Here is a 14,590-nt window from a genome sequence, read left to right as displayed (position 1 = left end):
TAAAAAAATATATATTATTATGAAATGTTGTTTTATTAAAAATTGCAAATTACAGTTGAATTATTTTATAAGTTTTAAATTAATCAAAAGCTTGAATGTCTAAGATCATATCGAATTGTATATTGGGTTACATACTCCACAATTTTATATACACTGTATATCAAATAAATGTTGGTCCCTGCATACATGGTGTCTTAAATAATTGATATATACTTTTTCTACGGATATAATTTGATGAAATGTTATATAATGATTTTTCATATAGGTACTATTAAATCAAAAATGTTATTATTCATCAAAACGTTTCTTTTCAAAAAAGATAATATCAAAATTTTTCAACAAATTATTTAACTTCACGTTATTTTTATTTTATATATAAAATCTATAGTTATATAAAAAATATTTTCTTTCTAAATAGTGTTTATGACTAAGAAGTATTTCTTTTGCCTTGTATATGTTTGAATGTGCAACAGAATTAACAACTAATTTTAAAACTAACCTATAATTCAATTATTCTATATTTTAATTAATTATGTTTTAAATGTACTTGGTAGTATATTCACCCATAATTTAAATAAAATAATGTATAAGAAAATATTAGACATATTTATACTGAAATTGAAGTTTCTACTGAACGCATCAACTGATCAAAATGGCCGCCTTTCATTGTTGTGTTTTGAGTATGAGTGGTTATTTTTAGAATTTTAATGAACTTATTACACAGTTTTGTGTCTTTAATTGATGAGTTTTGGACTGATTATTGTCATGGGTAAAAAGGTTCGTAGTCGTTAACTTTTCTAATTATTATCGGGTGAATCAAATGTATTCTATATACACTCGTGAGCCGCCATAATTTGACACATTCTGAACAAAATTTCAAAAACAATTCAATAACCCCTATAAACATTTCTTTTTTAACAACATACTTCCCTATTGGAATAAATCGGACCGTTTTAGAGCATATTTTTCTTTAAACAAGCAACACAGTTTGAAAATAACCCTCTAGTTCAGAAGAAAATTGACCAAAACATTTTTAGTTTTAATATAAATTTAACCATTTTTACATGAATGAATGTTTAAATTTTAAAACATGTTTGTTATCGCTGTATATAAAAAATAGTAATATGGATAAACTATTTACAAAATCAGCTGAAGTAAATTCTTAAGAACTGCTTTGTCCTTGAAATATATATATTTGTATATATCGTATATGAAGATTTGATTTTATTCTGCAAATATTTTTTATTTTTTGGGCTTTCTTGGTTATACATATATATATATTTATATGTATATATATATATATAAAATATTTATATCAAAATCTCTAGTAATCGCTTTTCAAATTTTAAGGTAAAAGTTATATTCAACCTATTTCTATTGATTGTATAATAAAATTTGTCTCAGAAGTAATAAGGAAGGTTTTTTTGTTTCTTATTTAGCAATACTACTTGCAATGATGCAACGGGAGAAGATTACCAAAATGTGTATCCGGAAAGACCGAAGAGCTGGGAAGTATGCATGCATTCTAACGGAGCATACCTCAAAGGAGATGGTATTGACTTATAAATACTATCGATAACAGCTTTGTAATAAATCATTCTCATTACTTTTGGGACAGACATCACTGGTATTATTGTTCATGTCCATGTTGGGTTATGGTTTTTGTATTTCGTTGTCTGTCCAGGAATATAATATATTCAATTTCTCAGTAGTGAATTTTTGAAATATAAAATTTCAATATGTTTCAATTGTATACAATATCAATTACCTGTGATCAAAGCAAATTTAGGGAATACTGATTCAGTGTGATTTTCATATGAACCATTTTTGTTTTTGGTTTTTTTAGCATAATGAAATTTTGTAACATAGTGTTTGTTGTACCAGAACATACTTATTTCATTATTATCGTATTATTTATTAACAGTGTTATTTTAAAATTAAAGAAAAATTTGTTATGCACTAAAAAGGCACACTTAATGATATATAAAACAAATGTCATACTGATTTTTATGTTTCTATTTCAGAGCAAACTTGAAGGGGTAATCTCCAAAAAACATGACAAGCATGAAAAACAAGAGTTTTCTGCACGATCCAGACATCAGTCTAGGAGAGCAGCTAGTAAAGAGGCTCTTAAACAGATGCAAATGTTATTGGAGGATGAGGATGATACTGTGGAAATACCAGATGACGATGATGTAAGTTAAATGTCAGAATTTTAGTCGATAATTATAAATGTAATTTTTTTATGTCTTATTAGGATGTCATACCAATACCAGCAGTTGTGCCTCCCCCTAAAAAGAAATATAAATTAACCCATAGAAAATCTTCAGATGGCAATGGTAACTATTTTTCAATATAATACACTGCCGTAGTACATGTAATTCTTCCAGACAGAGAAGTATTAGTGCTGAAGAGCATTACACCAAATATTACCAATCACAATGTTGAAAATAATTTGGATCTGGAATGTTGGGTAGAAGAATTGGAACCCTGTCAATTAGAAAGAAATAAGAAGCTCAAGGAAGAGGAAACAGCTTTACAGACCAAACTGGATGAATTAATTCGAGAGTGTAAAGGTGAAGTTGTCGAGAAAGGTGATCTAACTACAATTGTTGAAGTGTCTGAGCATGTGCAGAAAACAATACAAGGTAGGGTTAAAAAAATAGAAGGAGGACTGTTAACAATGTGTACATATTGCTTGAAATATTTATCAGCACCCTTTCATGTTAAACAAATAATTATTCGGGACCTTTGTGGTTTTAGCTGTTCAAGCATCAAATAACAAACCTCCAATCGTACTAAATAGTACTGTTCCAACACAACAGCCCAGTTATCAAATTGTGATGGATTCTCGTTTAGGTTTGGTACTTGGGTCTTCTTCATCACCGCAAACGCCTAGCAACAAAGTAGGAAAAGTACCAATATCAAAAGTTAGTATATATTATTTCTATTCATAATTTGTTTCAAAGTAATTATTTTTGCATGCAATAGTATTTTAATAATCTAAACATATGCATGCAATTAAAAAGCCAAAGAGTAATTCTGTTTTACTTATTTTAGTCAACTACGAATGCTCAACCAACTATTAGCCCCAGTACACCATCTCAAAGACTGAATAGAGCCACTAGGGGCAAAAGACAACCTCCGGTAATACAGCCATCGCCGACACCACAAATATCAGTTACAACTAGGTCTACACTAAAAAAAATACCTGCCGTTCAACCGCCACCGCCTCAACCTACTCCGCCGGCGACCAGGTCCAGGGGCAATATTAATGTAAGTCGAAAAAAACATCGATTTTGAGAAACTTTCCTTGCTCCCTTTTTGGATAGCTCTGTTTTCTTGATCGATCCCTCAGGAGAGATATTTTTGTATCAGAAGCTGCATATTGACTCATATGTATGTTATATTTGTTCTTAAAGCATAGAGAAGAAACATTTGTAAAATTGTTAACATAGTGATGTTAAGATGATGAAATATATTTTTAGTTAATAAATTATTTTTGTTAAATTTTATTTTTTTATATTCCAGTTTATATTATTATCCCTTCCTATTATCATAGTTTAAAGTTATATAATACCATGTGATCAGCTTTTTTTTCATTACCAGGTAACATCACCTGTGACCAAACCAAATTCTAAAAGAGGAGTGTCATCTGCAACACCCACTCTAAGTACAACAGATATATCAACAACACAAACTACAAGAGCAGTAAGACTCCTGTTTCATAAATATACTGAAATATTTGATGATTTTTTTACAGAGCAGTGCAGTAAGTGTTAAACCAACTGAGAACAGTGTAGAAGGTGGTTTGTCCACTGGTAGCACTACAAAACCGAAAACTATCGTAGATCTTACAACTGACGATGGAACTCCTCTACCCGATAGTAAAGAAATATCGTTCAATAAATTGCAAGGGAGGACATTCCCTTCTTTAGTGGTCGTTGCGAGACCACACTTAAGGGCTAGTGATGTTAATAGTGATAGAGCAAAGTTAGATTCGAAAGTTAAATCTGTTTTAATGTATCAAGCTGCAAAATCTACGGAATGGTATGTTATTATTTTTATCAGCACTATTTGTATGTAATTATTTTATGTTTAGGTTAATTCAGCAAGGATTGATAAAGTCTCAACAGACTTGTTCTGCGCACTCATCTAATCAGCTGAAGTTGGGCATGTACAGTGACGTAACGAAGTTCCCGCATTCCGGTGGATATGTATGGATATCGGAATGTTGCCCGCAGAGATTTGTATCAGTGTTTAATGGGTCAATTTTTGAAGGAGCTCCTCATCCACCATTAACTTTACTGAAAATTTTGTACCATTGGGCCTGCCAAACGAATATTCAAAATGTCACACAATGGGTAAATGGATGGATGGAATATCATGGACTTTTTAATCATATGAATATAATTTTAGGTGAAAGTAGATAATTTATATGTAAAAAGCATTTACACGTGGCTAAGAGCTGTGTGTACCGCAGCATTGCAGTCACATGTAAGGCAATTAGGAGGAGCTCACTCAAAAGTTGAAGTGGGTGTTATTTCACTTGGAACTACATCTCAAGATGGCAATTCCCGTCAAGTAAAGGTATGTTTGAATTAAAGTTTTATTTTATTTAGTATTAGAATATTAACTATTATAGGTAGAGGTTCTGGGTGTATTGGAAACTGCTTCGAAGTTAATACGACTGCGAGCGGTAGAACCATTAGCCGAAGGAGATAGAAACTATAGAAAGAGATTTTCTAAAATACTTGAACCTTTGAATCAATGGGTACATCCTAGCACTACCATAATAACCGATCTAACAGTCGACAAAGCAACGCTGAACTCGATGGGATTCACAAACGTGTTACAATCTACGTCCTCCGAGTCTAACGCATCCAATAAAACGATTATGGAGTATTTGAGGAAAATTGTTCCTAGAATGTTCCAGAATACGCTTTCTTTACTTTCTCGGTAATTAACGAAACATATATAGAGAAATGAAAACATGTGTTGACGAAATGTGTTTAAACTTATCAACAGGCAAATTATCCAACAATTTTTGGACGAATTAGTTTGGCGCGAATGGTTTGGAACCACGTCGACGCAAGCGTTCGACAATCTGGTGGCCCATCTTGCTGAACTAACTCGGTACGAGTCGAATCAAAGTCTGATAATGAGATTGAATCGGATCGCATCGAATCCGTTCAAGAACTGTGGAATACCGAATAAAAATAATGTGTACACACCGGCTCCCATAAACCCCGCACCTAAACCAGTCCCCGTGGAAGCAGCGATAAAAAAACGTAAAAGGTATGTTTTTTGCAACAAAGATATAGTCCGTTCAATAAAACAGTGAAGTCACGTCATCTAAGTTGATGACGCCAAAACGACGCAATGCTGACGCGTTAACTGTGAGTTTTAGTTTCTAATATAACTCTGATATATGGCTCTGATATAACAAAATTCTAAATAAAATAATGAAACAAAAGTATTAGTTATTTTTACTTTAGAGTACATCTAATGCATATATTATAGAAGGGCTTAAACTGCAATTAATTATCAAACAGTTTGATTTGAACAACACGTGTGATGTAGAGTTCTAGGTTTTTTTTTTATGTAGGAGTATCCCCTGGAGGCCAATTCTATATCCGAGTAATGTATTTTACTTGTATTGTACAAACACTCATGTATATTCTGAACAAATACACACATATCTGTGCACGTTAATCTTTCGCGCTCTACAATACAATTTCCTTCAGTTATCATACATTAATTATCTACCTACCTTTAGTTGTTTCCACTCTCATTACCCTCTCTTCCCGCATTCAAAAAGAATCTAACATTTGTTCACGATTTATTTACTTATTTATCAATTCCTTCATTAATGTGTCTGAACGAGTGTATCCAAACTGAAGGAGTTATTAACCATTCCTGTTTCCAGCATGAAGAACAATATATCTGCAATGATTTATTAATAAATGTTATGACTGATAAAACCTAATCAATTGTTATTTCAAGATTTACCTTTTTCTCAAAATCCCATTCTGAAATATCCATGTCTCATCTAAATATACTATTTGAAGTAATAAGTCTCCCTTGATTTTATTATAGGCTTTTAAAAATCGCATTTTTTAAAAGCGATATCTGAAAGTTCCGTTAGACTTCTTCATCGTTCTCTTTCTCTTCTTCTTTCGTTAGACATCTTTACACTTTTTAAATCTTACATTACCCAGCACTTTATGAAGGGATGTTCTAGTTAACAGTTTCCTCCGAAATAATTGTATTAGATGATGTATTATATTTCAAAAAAACTACTCACTGTTTTTATACATTTCATATATTTAATCTCTGATAGAGCTATCGCCAAGCTGATTTTGATTCATCACCCGCTTTGTAGGAGGACGGTTTCTTTTCGGTTAATCCAAGATATTATTTTCCATTTTTTTAGGTATTTTAGTGGCCATGTCCATACTAATATTCAGTGCAGCTGTAACACACTAAAACATATTTTCAATAAAAACCTCAGTAACTTAATATTCAACAGTAAAATTCTTACCTCTCTAACATATTGTACTGGCAAGAGGGGGCCTCCATTATCTCGTCCCTGTTCTGTTCTGTCTGGCTTCGACATTTTCAATCAGAGTAATAATAAACAGCGATTTGAAATGTATTAAAACAAGCGAAGCATTAAAACAACGTTTATAACCTGTAGTTATTATAACAAATATTTTGAATAATTTTGCAGACGTTTGACAAGCAGGCGATTTTCGTAGGCTGATTCGGTTAATGTTCGAACATAACAGGCAGCATTGCATCTGTTTTTAACTAGAATAAAATGAGAAGTTTCCTTCTCTGTCGATATTGTCTGATTCTAAAATGAATTTACAAATTGCGACAGACGTGAGTTCACTGTTATTTTCAATAGCCTATATGTGGTGTCTCAAAGGAAAGGTTATATTTAATCGTTTAAAAATGTAGGCAATAAATCAAAAACATTTTTGAATGAAAAATTGATTATTAAAGGGTCACATTTTTATTCATAAGCATCTTCAAAAAACTAAGGGTAAAAATTACCTCCAGGAAAAAGTTTCAGTGCTTGCAATTCGAATTGCAACATCAATATAGTTGAATAATAAACATTGAAATGCGCTCCATTATCTGTTTAACAAGTCTTTGTCTGGTACCCTGGGGCTTTATTTTTTATACTAATTAAATGTTGCAGTAGTGTAGCGTTAAGTTTTTGTTCTATTCTTGCGGTAGTCGCGGGTTCGAATCAATCCTGCTTGGGCATGGTTGTAAATTTATGTTTGTCTTTTCAACCCGGTTTCGAATGAAAGAGATACTTTATGAACGAATATTTCAATCTTTTACGAGCTATATTTACCACACTCACTGTATTAGTAGGTGTAGGTCTACCACGGGATCGCATGGACATCTAAACAAATATAAACTTTCTTTTACAATACCTTGCATGAAAATAACTTCGAATCAAACTACTATATTTTATCGAAATATTACAGAAAAGAAACGGAATTACCAAAAGCTTCTCAGCCAGTAACACCGGAGGTGAATAGGCCACCGAAATCAACCTCACCAGATGTACCAGAACAGATGGTTCCTTTAGAAAATTATTATTACGGCACTATCGACAACTATCCCCCTAAAACTAAAGTCACTCTGAATATGAAGTGTCCGTATTGCAAGGAAATGTTTAATAACAACATAGTACTAATGAATCATCTGTTTAAGCATGCTCACAATGTTTCTAAGGACGGTCAGATGTGTCGATATTGTTTAGCTAGTGTGCCAACGGCCAATGATTTACTTAAACATATCGGTAGGTCATATTATTTCGATATTTTATTATTGTGATTTATTTTGGTTAATATATATTTTTTAAAGCATCATCTCATCCTGTCGAAACGAAACATGATAACGGATTTGTTTGTTTGATTTGCGAAACTCAATATATGAATCCATTTGTTTTGGGAAAACACATGTCCAAAGAGCATTGCCCTTCCGAATTACCATATCAGTGCGGTACTTGCGGTTACAGGTAAGTTTGCTTTTAATTTTCATGGTCATCTTTTATGAATTATGTTCTATAGGTGTTCTAATCATAAACAAGTAATTGATCATTTTTACAAACAACATGACAACGGACCTACGATTCAATGCCCATTCTGTCTTAAATCTACTACCGTTTTTTCGTCGTCTCGCAATATTGTACAGAACATGACCTATTTCTTTCAACATCTGCAAAAGCACCAAAAAAAGCAATTTGCCCGCAGGTTAGTATTAGTTTAATGTTTTCATTCATGAACTCTACATGACCTTTTGGTAGGTGTGGTAAGTGCAATCTTTGGTTCGTTCAAAAGGATGTGTTGAAGGAACATCAGATGAAAATGCACGTATCACAAAGAGGCAAAACTGGTCTCGTGCCATGGTCGGCCCCAAGAAATGGTGTTATGGTGCCGAAATCAAAAATGGATAAGTACCCCTGCGACGCAGAAGGAATAAATTTTAACACCCTCTATTTTAACTTATCCAAGAACTTGAAATGTAAAGAATGTAATTTACCGATGGATAACCCAAAACACTTTCCGTAAGGCACATATTGAACGTTTCCAATTAGAATAAATCTTATTATTATTATTATTACTGTAGGTCCTTTGAAAGTTGCCAGAATCCCAACTGTCAATACTCGACTTGCTGTTCGAATGCAATGCAAGAACATAATGCAAAATGTAGTAAAAGCTTTCAGTCCAATATTCCAAACAGTACACTACCCTATGAAATGTTTTGCGTTTGCGGTTATAGTAGTGAAGATGGTATGTACATTTTGACAATAATTAGTCTCAGTGTTAGAACTAAAACCACAATAATATTTTCCAGGTAACAAATTGGCAAAACATTTGGCGATATGCGAAAGAAAATCGGCATACCCTTCCGTCTCCGATGCAAAAAGTGCCTCTGTTACTCACAGTATGCTGGATGTACTAGGATTAGTTCGAAAGCCAGAGGAAGCTGACAAGAAACAGGCCTTGATTTTGAGATCTGAAGACTCTCTCAGTGAGTCCTCCTCACACAAAGAAGAGAAGATACCAGTCAAGAGAACAAAACCGGCACCCAAAAATGCCAAAAGGTTCAAATCAGATGTTACAGAAACTAGTTTAAACGCCTTAACAACTTCTGAAGAAACAACGAATTTATCCCAAGATATCAAAAATACAAATCTTCCTCTTCAAGAACCTAAGCAAGAAATTAACTTGGTTAAGGACCAGGAATCAGAAGAAGTTAAGGAAAAGCCGCCAGATTTATTGAAACCTATCAATGATTTAAAAGAAAACCAAACTAATCAAACAGAAGATGTGGCCAGTTCTCTAAAAGAAGAGAAGCCAGAAATAACTAGTGTATGCCCAGAAAAACCGACATGTAGTAAAGAATCTATAAATGAACCACTTCAAACAGAAGAAAATGTTTTAACAGTAGTGGATGTAGAAAATCAAGAATCATCGCAAAATAACTCATTAATTGAGGATGAACTGAATAGTGACGTGTTAAAAGAAATTTCAAATAAACCTGACGAAATAGATACACAAAAGTCAGTGTCTGCTACTAATAGTGTATCAAAAGAAAATGTGGAAATATCAGATAATATTTCTAGTTTAGACAAGAAAAATGATTCTAGCGTTCAAGATGAAATAGTAACAGAAGAAAATGAGACTGTGACCGAAATTTTACAGGATGCGGTTGATGTTAAATTAGAAGAAGAAACCGATAATGATAATTCTGAAAATAAATTAACTAAACCTTTAATCGAAGAGCAAGAATCAAACAAAATTCAGGAAGAAAAATCAGTAGAAGTGATTAGCGTTTGTTCGGACTTGTCTGAAAGTGTACAAATCAACGTATCCCCAAACGTAGTGGAGGTTAAGGAAGATGCTGATGTTCCTGATGAAGCTTCTGTGATCAATGTCGAAATAAATCCAAACGAGAGTGACATTATCAATAAAGATAGTATCTGTTCACAGAAAAAACAAGATGATGACCTGGAAAATTCATCTAAAGCTGAATCGTTAGTAAGTATAAATGATGAATCTCTGAACGATTGTGAAGCTCATGTCAATAGTAGCAATTCCGATAAAACCGAAAGCGATGAAAAAGCTACTCAACCTGATACTTCTGTAAAAGCTGAAGAATGTTCTAGTGTGAAATCTGAAGAACATTCTACACCTGAAGTAGTAAAACAGTCATCGGATGATGTAAGTACTGAACCATCTCTATCAGTAAATGACCCTCCTATTAAAATTGATACTAACTCTAATGATTGCATAAACAAATCAAGTACTGATAAAGAGGAATGTCAAATAGCTATGGAAACTGGTTAATCGAGTGTACGGTAAATCAAAGATCAAAAGAACTGGTTGAGTAGTTGAATCCGAACAGATTACTGATACTTAGTGAGACTACTTGGTAAAATAATAAGGGTTTTTGAGGAATTCAAAATGTGCATTGATTGTTGAATATGAATGGGGTGAATCAGCTGGTTTTTGGACTGTTTTAATTACTCAGACAATTGATGTAGTTTTATTTCTGAATCGAATTTGTACAATTAGAGAAAAAAGATATTGTTATTTTATTTAACAAAAAAAATCATATTCAGAGACCAAAGGAAATGTCCTGCTAACCAGTAAAATCACCCTATAATGAAATTTATCGAAACGGTATCCTCAAATCAATCCCAAATAGTTTATTTATAAACAAAGCTGCATGTTCTACAATATTGCTTAATATACGGATGGAAGTATTTGTATTTTCAAGCAATATTAGAAAGTCTATAAGCAGCTGTTGTTTTTTTTGTTATTCATCTGTTTTTCATTTCTAAAATTATACATATTGCTTTGACATTTTTTATCACGGCATTTTCATACTATTTTAGTTTGAACTAAATCTGATTTAGTATCACATTTGTTTTGTATGAATAAACATTTTTAAATGTAAATACGAGAGTAGTTAATAAGAAAAATATGATTTTATTTGATTGTAGTGACATCTACATGTAAACTCTATTTGTAATATAATTTAAAAATATTTTCATTTGTTGTTTTTATTGAAATTTTATTGGATACGTTAATCTCAAAAAAAAACTATCAACTTTATTATTTAAAACTATATTAATAGACTAATTTGTTGAATTCAAGTTATAGTGTTTTATTATCGTAGCCTCCTTCAAGTAGATAAAAAAAGACATCCAAATATGTATTCCACTCAAGTTTTATTTCTATATATTTTAAAGACACGTATACGTATAAAATTTGCTTTCTAATGGCCCAAACCAATATTATATATGACGACATCTACCTACGCCTTTAAATAATTTTGGTAGGGTCATCTATGAACGCTTTTGGAAATATTTTTTTACCTTATAGATTGCTGTATGTAAAACATAGATACAGTGCCATCTCAAGGTGAATTAAGGTAGCTTATAATTTTAAAAGTCTAGTAAAAAGATTATATCCAATTTAAAATTAAAGAAATAGGTTATAATAAACAAACTATGAACAGACAATATCCATACAAACATTAAAAATGTTTCGTATATTAGCATAAAACAATGTTTCAAATACGAAGCTAAAAGAATATATACCACAGATGGCGCTATTAAATTTGAAATTTAGTTTTATCCTTTTTTAAACTTACGATCAGCTGTTTCGAGGACATAATTTGATACTACCGCTATCTGATGTTACTTTTCAGAAGTTAGAATTGACGGATGGGAGCTTATGTCACCAATTCTGAGAAACAAATTCACTTGTATTTAAAATGTATTATAGAAAATGTATGCTTTGTGGCGAAAAAGAAAGCGCAACTATAAGTCTTCATAACTTTCCACGAGATCCACAAAGGTAATAATTTTCTTTCCAATTATTTTTGTCTTACTACTATGTTATTAGAAAAGCGGATTGGAAAAAAGCATTGAATCTTAAAGAAAGTGACCTGTCCCCTAGAAATCGTATTTGTTCTCTTCATTTTACAACGAAATCTTTTGTCTATGAAGGTAGTAGATGTTTAAATCGGAACGCAGTGCCTTCACTTAATCCATCGTCAAGTCATAAGGTATCATCGTCAGGTACTTAGAAAAATAAATAATTAATATATATGATACATAATAATATATTTTAGAAATTACTTCTATTGATTTTGTTGATGTTGATTCAAATGTAATACCAAAAACGGATATTTCAATTCAAAAAAATCAGTTTTCAAGTTTACAGTCTATTGAAGCAACGCATCTATCAACAATATTGTCAAATAATGAAGATATAACTCCAAAGCCGTTGCCGCCTGTGTCAAGAAATCATTCTGTATCAAATAGACCTAACGTAATAATTATATCAGCGTTTTATTCATATATTGATATTTACTCATTTTATTTTACATGATGGTTTACGACAACATATTTAGGACAAAAAACAATTTAAGTCTGATTTCAAGATTAAGTTACGAGCCCGTAGTGGAAAAAATCGTAAACAGATTTCTAAAAGCTTCAAAAAACAAACGTTGCAAGACGATGTAAGTGGAACTTTAATGTTAAATAATATCTTATAATATTATAGTTTGACTTTATAATAAATTAACTAGAAGTTTTTTTTGTAGAAAGTGACTCAAAAGCCTAAATTAGCCTCTAAGAAATCATTTAGTAAGATAAAAAAAGTTTATTAACTGATAAAATATTAATTAATATATATATTTTTTAGAACAAGAGGACGTTTTGACAGGTACGAGTTAAAATTTGTTTTCTGTTTTAATTTCTAATCTGTTGCAACCTATTTTTAATATCGTTGAAATTATTCTGTCTATTATGGTTCTGTTTAGTTCATGTTTATTTCATTACCAACTTATTTCATAGATAAAGATGACATTAAAAGTATACCCACGGAAGTATCATCTATACAGTCTAGTAGTAAGTATAATTTATATATTTATATATAATTGAAATAAAATTTTGTTTGATAGATCCATTTATTTTCAAAAATATTACTGAAGAAAATACATCATCAGAGATCATCACCAGTGGTAAGCAACATGTAACTAATAATATAAAACCAAACAATATTTTTCTATTGTTTTGTTTAGACCTAGAGGGATTGGATTCCAAAAATGTTCCGCTATTATCACTAAATGGTAAATGTGTAATTATTATCTTTCTAATATAAGTTCTAATATACATATTTTAGATTCAAATAAACCAGCATGCCAAAATATTCCAATACTACAACCACTAACTATCAATGGTATCAAAATATTTTTACATTTAGTTATAATCTATAAACAGATGAATTATTTTTTTAGATAAAATGGGACAGGGTGTAGATCATTTGACACAGATCTTACCAACTAGTAATGGTGAATATACAAAATATCATCAAAATATATACATAGTATTAATATATAATTTTTTTTCTTTCAGATCTAGATTTTGTCTCAGAATCATCATCAATTACTGCAAATGGTAAATATATTCATAAAAGTCCAGATCTTACACGTAGTTTGAATCTTGAATGTTGGGTGGAGGATTTAGAACCCTGCCAATTAGCAGTGTATAAAGAAAGGAAACAGGCAGAGGAAGAAGTAAAAAATCAAATCGATGATTTAATTAAATCTTGTCAATTCCATTTCCTAGCAAAAAATGAATTTGTTACAGCTATTGAGGTATTTGAAAATACACAAAATATAATCAGAGGTTGGTATTGTACCTTGATATCTATGGCCACATTTAACAATCTCACAGTGTAACCTTTTTGGCAAGAAGGACATAATTTTCTCATTTAAATAATGAAAATTGAAAGCACTTAATGATTATTTATCAAATAGTAATAATGTAATAATAGAAATGAACTTTTGTAGAATCACAGTCACATACAAAATCAGAATCAGATTTATCAATTGTACACAGCACGGATAAGAAACGAAACTTTACCAATATGGACACTCGTTTATCATTAAAGAAACGAAAAGCTATAGCATGTGATAAGAAAGAAAGTGTAACACAACCGTCACCTAGATCTATGTTAAGTAAGAAACCACTTGATCAATCTTCATCGATTACTTTATCAAAGCAATCTGAGGGCGAAATAAAAGTAATTATACATAAAGGATTTTACATGATATGCTTAAATACATGTACATTTTATTGATAGATAACACCGGAATATATAATCAAGGAACCATCAGCGAATAAAACATATTCTAGACATTATGGGAAAAAATCAGCTGCAAAATCAGTATGCATTTGTTTTATATCAAAACTATGTTTAAATACAAGTTTCCTTGCTCCCTTTTTGGATAGCTCTGTTTTCTTGATCGATCCCTCAGGAGAGATATTTTTGTATCAGAAGCTGCATATTGACTCATATGTATGTTATATTTGTTCTTAAAGCATAGAGAAGAAACATTTGTAAAATTGTTAACATAGTGATGTTAAGATGATGAAATATATTTTTAGTTAATAAATTATTTTTGTTAAATTTTATTTTTTTATATTCCAGTTTATATTATTATCCCTTCCTATTATCATAGTTTAAAGTTATATAATACC

At 31.3% G+C, this 14,590-nt stretch overlaps 2 protein-coding genes across 8 annotated transcripts; both read left to right on the top strand.

The window, feature by feature from the left end:
- The first annotated feature begins 622 nt into the window (after nucleotides 1-622).
- On the top strand, nucleotides 623-11,086 carry LOC143202853 (uncharacterized). 3 transcript variants are annotated; one of them, XM_076414720.1, is made up of 19 exons: nucleotides 638-777; nucleotides 1,440-1,552; nucleotides 2,025-2,195; nucleotides 2,258-2,339; nucleotides 2,391-2,648; nucleotides 2,764-2,930; nucleotides 3,061-3,276; nucleotides 3,610-3,711; nucleotides 3,764-4,050; nucleotides 4,103-4,364; nucleotides 4,420-4,590; nucleotides 4,646-4,959; nucleotides 5,029-5,298; nucleotides 7,509-7,825; nucleotides 7,891-8,044; nucleotides 8,097-8,279; nucleotides 8,333-8,593; nucleotides 8,656-8,819; nucleotides 8,884-11,086. In XM_076414720.1, exons 2-19 carry the CDS (start codon nucleotides 1,454-1,456, stop codon nucleotides 10,377-10,379), a joined length of 4,974 nt encoding a protein of 1,657 aa, XP_076270835.1. In that variant the 5' UTR covers nucleotides 638-777; nucleotides 1,440-1,453; the 3' UTR covers nucleotides 10,380-11,086. The 3 variants fall into 3 exon arrangements, with proteins under 3 accessions (XP_076270837.1, XP_076270835.1, XP_076270836.1); XM_076414721.1 differs by lacking the exon at nucleotides 638-777 and adding an exon at nucleotides 1,238-1,350; XM_076414722.1 differs by lacking the exon at nucleotides 1,440-1,552 and having other exon boundaries at nucleotides 623-777.
- Nucleotides 11,087-11,714: 628 nt separating this feature from the next.
- On the top strand, nucleotides 11,715-14,519 carry LOC143202852 (uncharacterized). Of its 5 annotated transcripts, none has more exons than XM_076414716.1 (14): nucleotides 11,715-11,897; nucleotides 11,946-12,121; nucleotides 12,175-12,374; nucleotides 12,457-12,564; nucleotides 12,649-12,691; nucleotides 12,750-12,770; nucleotides 12,902-12,955; nucleotides 13,009-13,068; nucleotides 13,129-13,176; nucleotides 13,245-13,286; nucleotides 13,345-13,398; nucleotides 13,463-13,735; nucleotides 13,900-14,132; nucleotides 14,193-14,519. In XM_076414716.1, exons 1-14 carry the CDS (start codon nucleotides 11,815-11,817, stop codon nucleotides 14,427-14,429), a joined length of 1,632 nt encoding a protein of 543 aa, XP_076270831.1. In that variant the 5' UTR covers nucleotides 11,715-11,814; the 3' UTR covers nucleotides 14,430-14,519. The 5 variants fall into 5 exon arrangements, with proteins under 5 accessions (XP_076270831.1, XP_076270834.1, XP_076270829.1 ...); XM_076414719.1 differs by having other exon boundaries at nucleotides 13,230-13,286; nucleotides 13,463-13,504; XM_076414714.1 differs by having other exon boundaries at nucleotides 13,230-13,286.
- Nucleotides 14,520-14,590: the final 71 nt, after the last annotated feature.

This window comes from Rhynchophorus ferrugineus, unplaced genomic scaffold (assembly GCF_030347505.1).
Source record: "Rhynchophorus ferrugineus isolate W39M unplaced genomic scaffold, kcgeb_rfMv2 rfM9, whole genome shotgun sequence".
Lineage (NCBI taxonomy): Eukaryota > Metazoa > Arthropoda > Insecta > Coleoptera > Curculionidae > Rhynchophorus > Rhynchophorus ferrugineus.
Note: the sequence above shows the minus strand (reverse complement) of the source record. Positions and strands in the feature narration are given on the sequence as shown.

What these genes read in the sequence shown, in the direction of transcription:
- LOC143202852 (XM_076414714.1), top strand. Translation starts at nt 11,815, where the DNA reads ATGTATTATAGAAAATGTATGCTTTGTGGCGAAAAAGAAAGCGCAACT. An exon ending in CTGTATCAAATAGACCTAAC is followed by an intron (nt 12,375 to 12,456) that starts GTAATAATTATA and finishes CAACATATTTAG; the next exon opens with GACAAAAAACAATTTAAGTC. An exon ending in AGCCTCTAAGAAATCATTTA is followed by an intron (nt 12,692 to 12,749) that starts GTAAGATAAAAA and finishes TATATTTTTTAG; the next exon opens with AACAAGAGGACGTTTTGACA.
- LOC143202853 (XM_076414720.1), top strand. Translation starts at nt 1,454, where the DNA reads ATGATGCAACGGGAGAAGATTACCAAAATGTGTATCCGGAAAGACCGA. An exon ending in TGTGCAGAAAACAATACAAG is followed by an intron (nt 2,649 to 2,763) that starts GTAGGGTTAAAA and finishes TTGTGGTTTTAG; the next exon opens with CTGTTCAAGCATCAAATAAC. An exon ending in GATAACCCAAAACACTTTCC is followed by an intron (nt 8,594 to 8,655) that starts GTAAGGCACATA and finishes TTATTACTGTAG; the next exon opens with GTCCTTTGAAAGTTGCCAGA.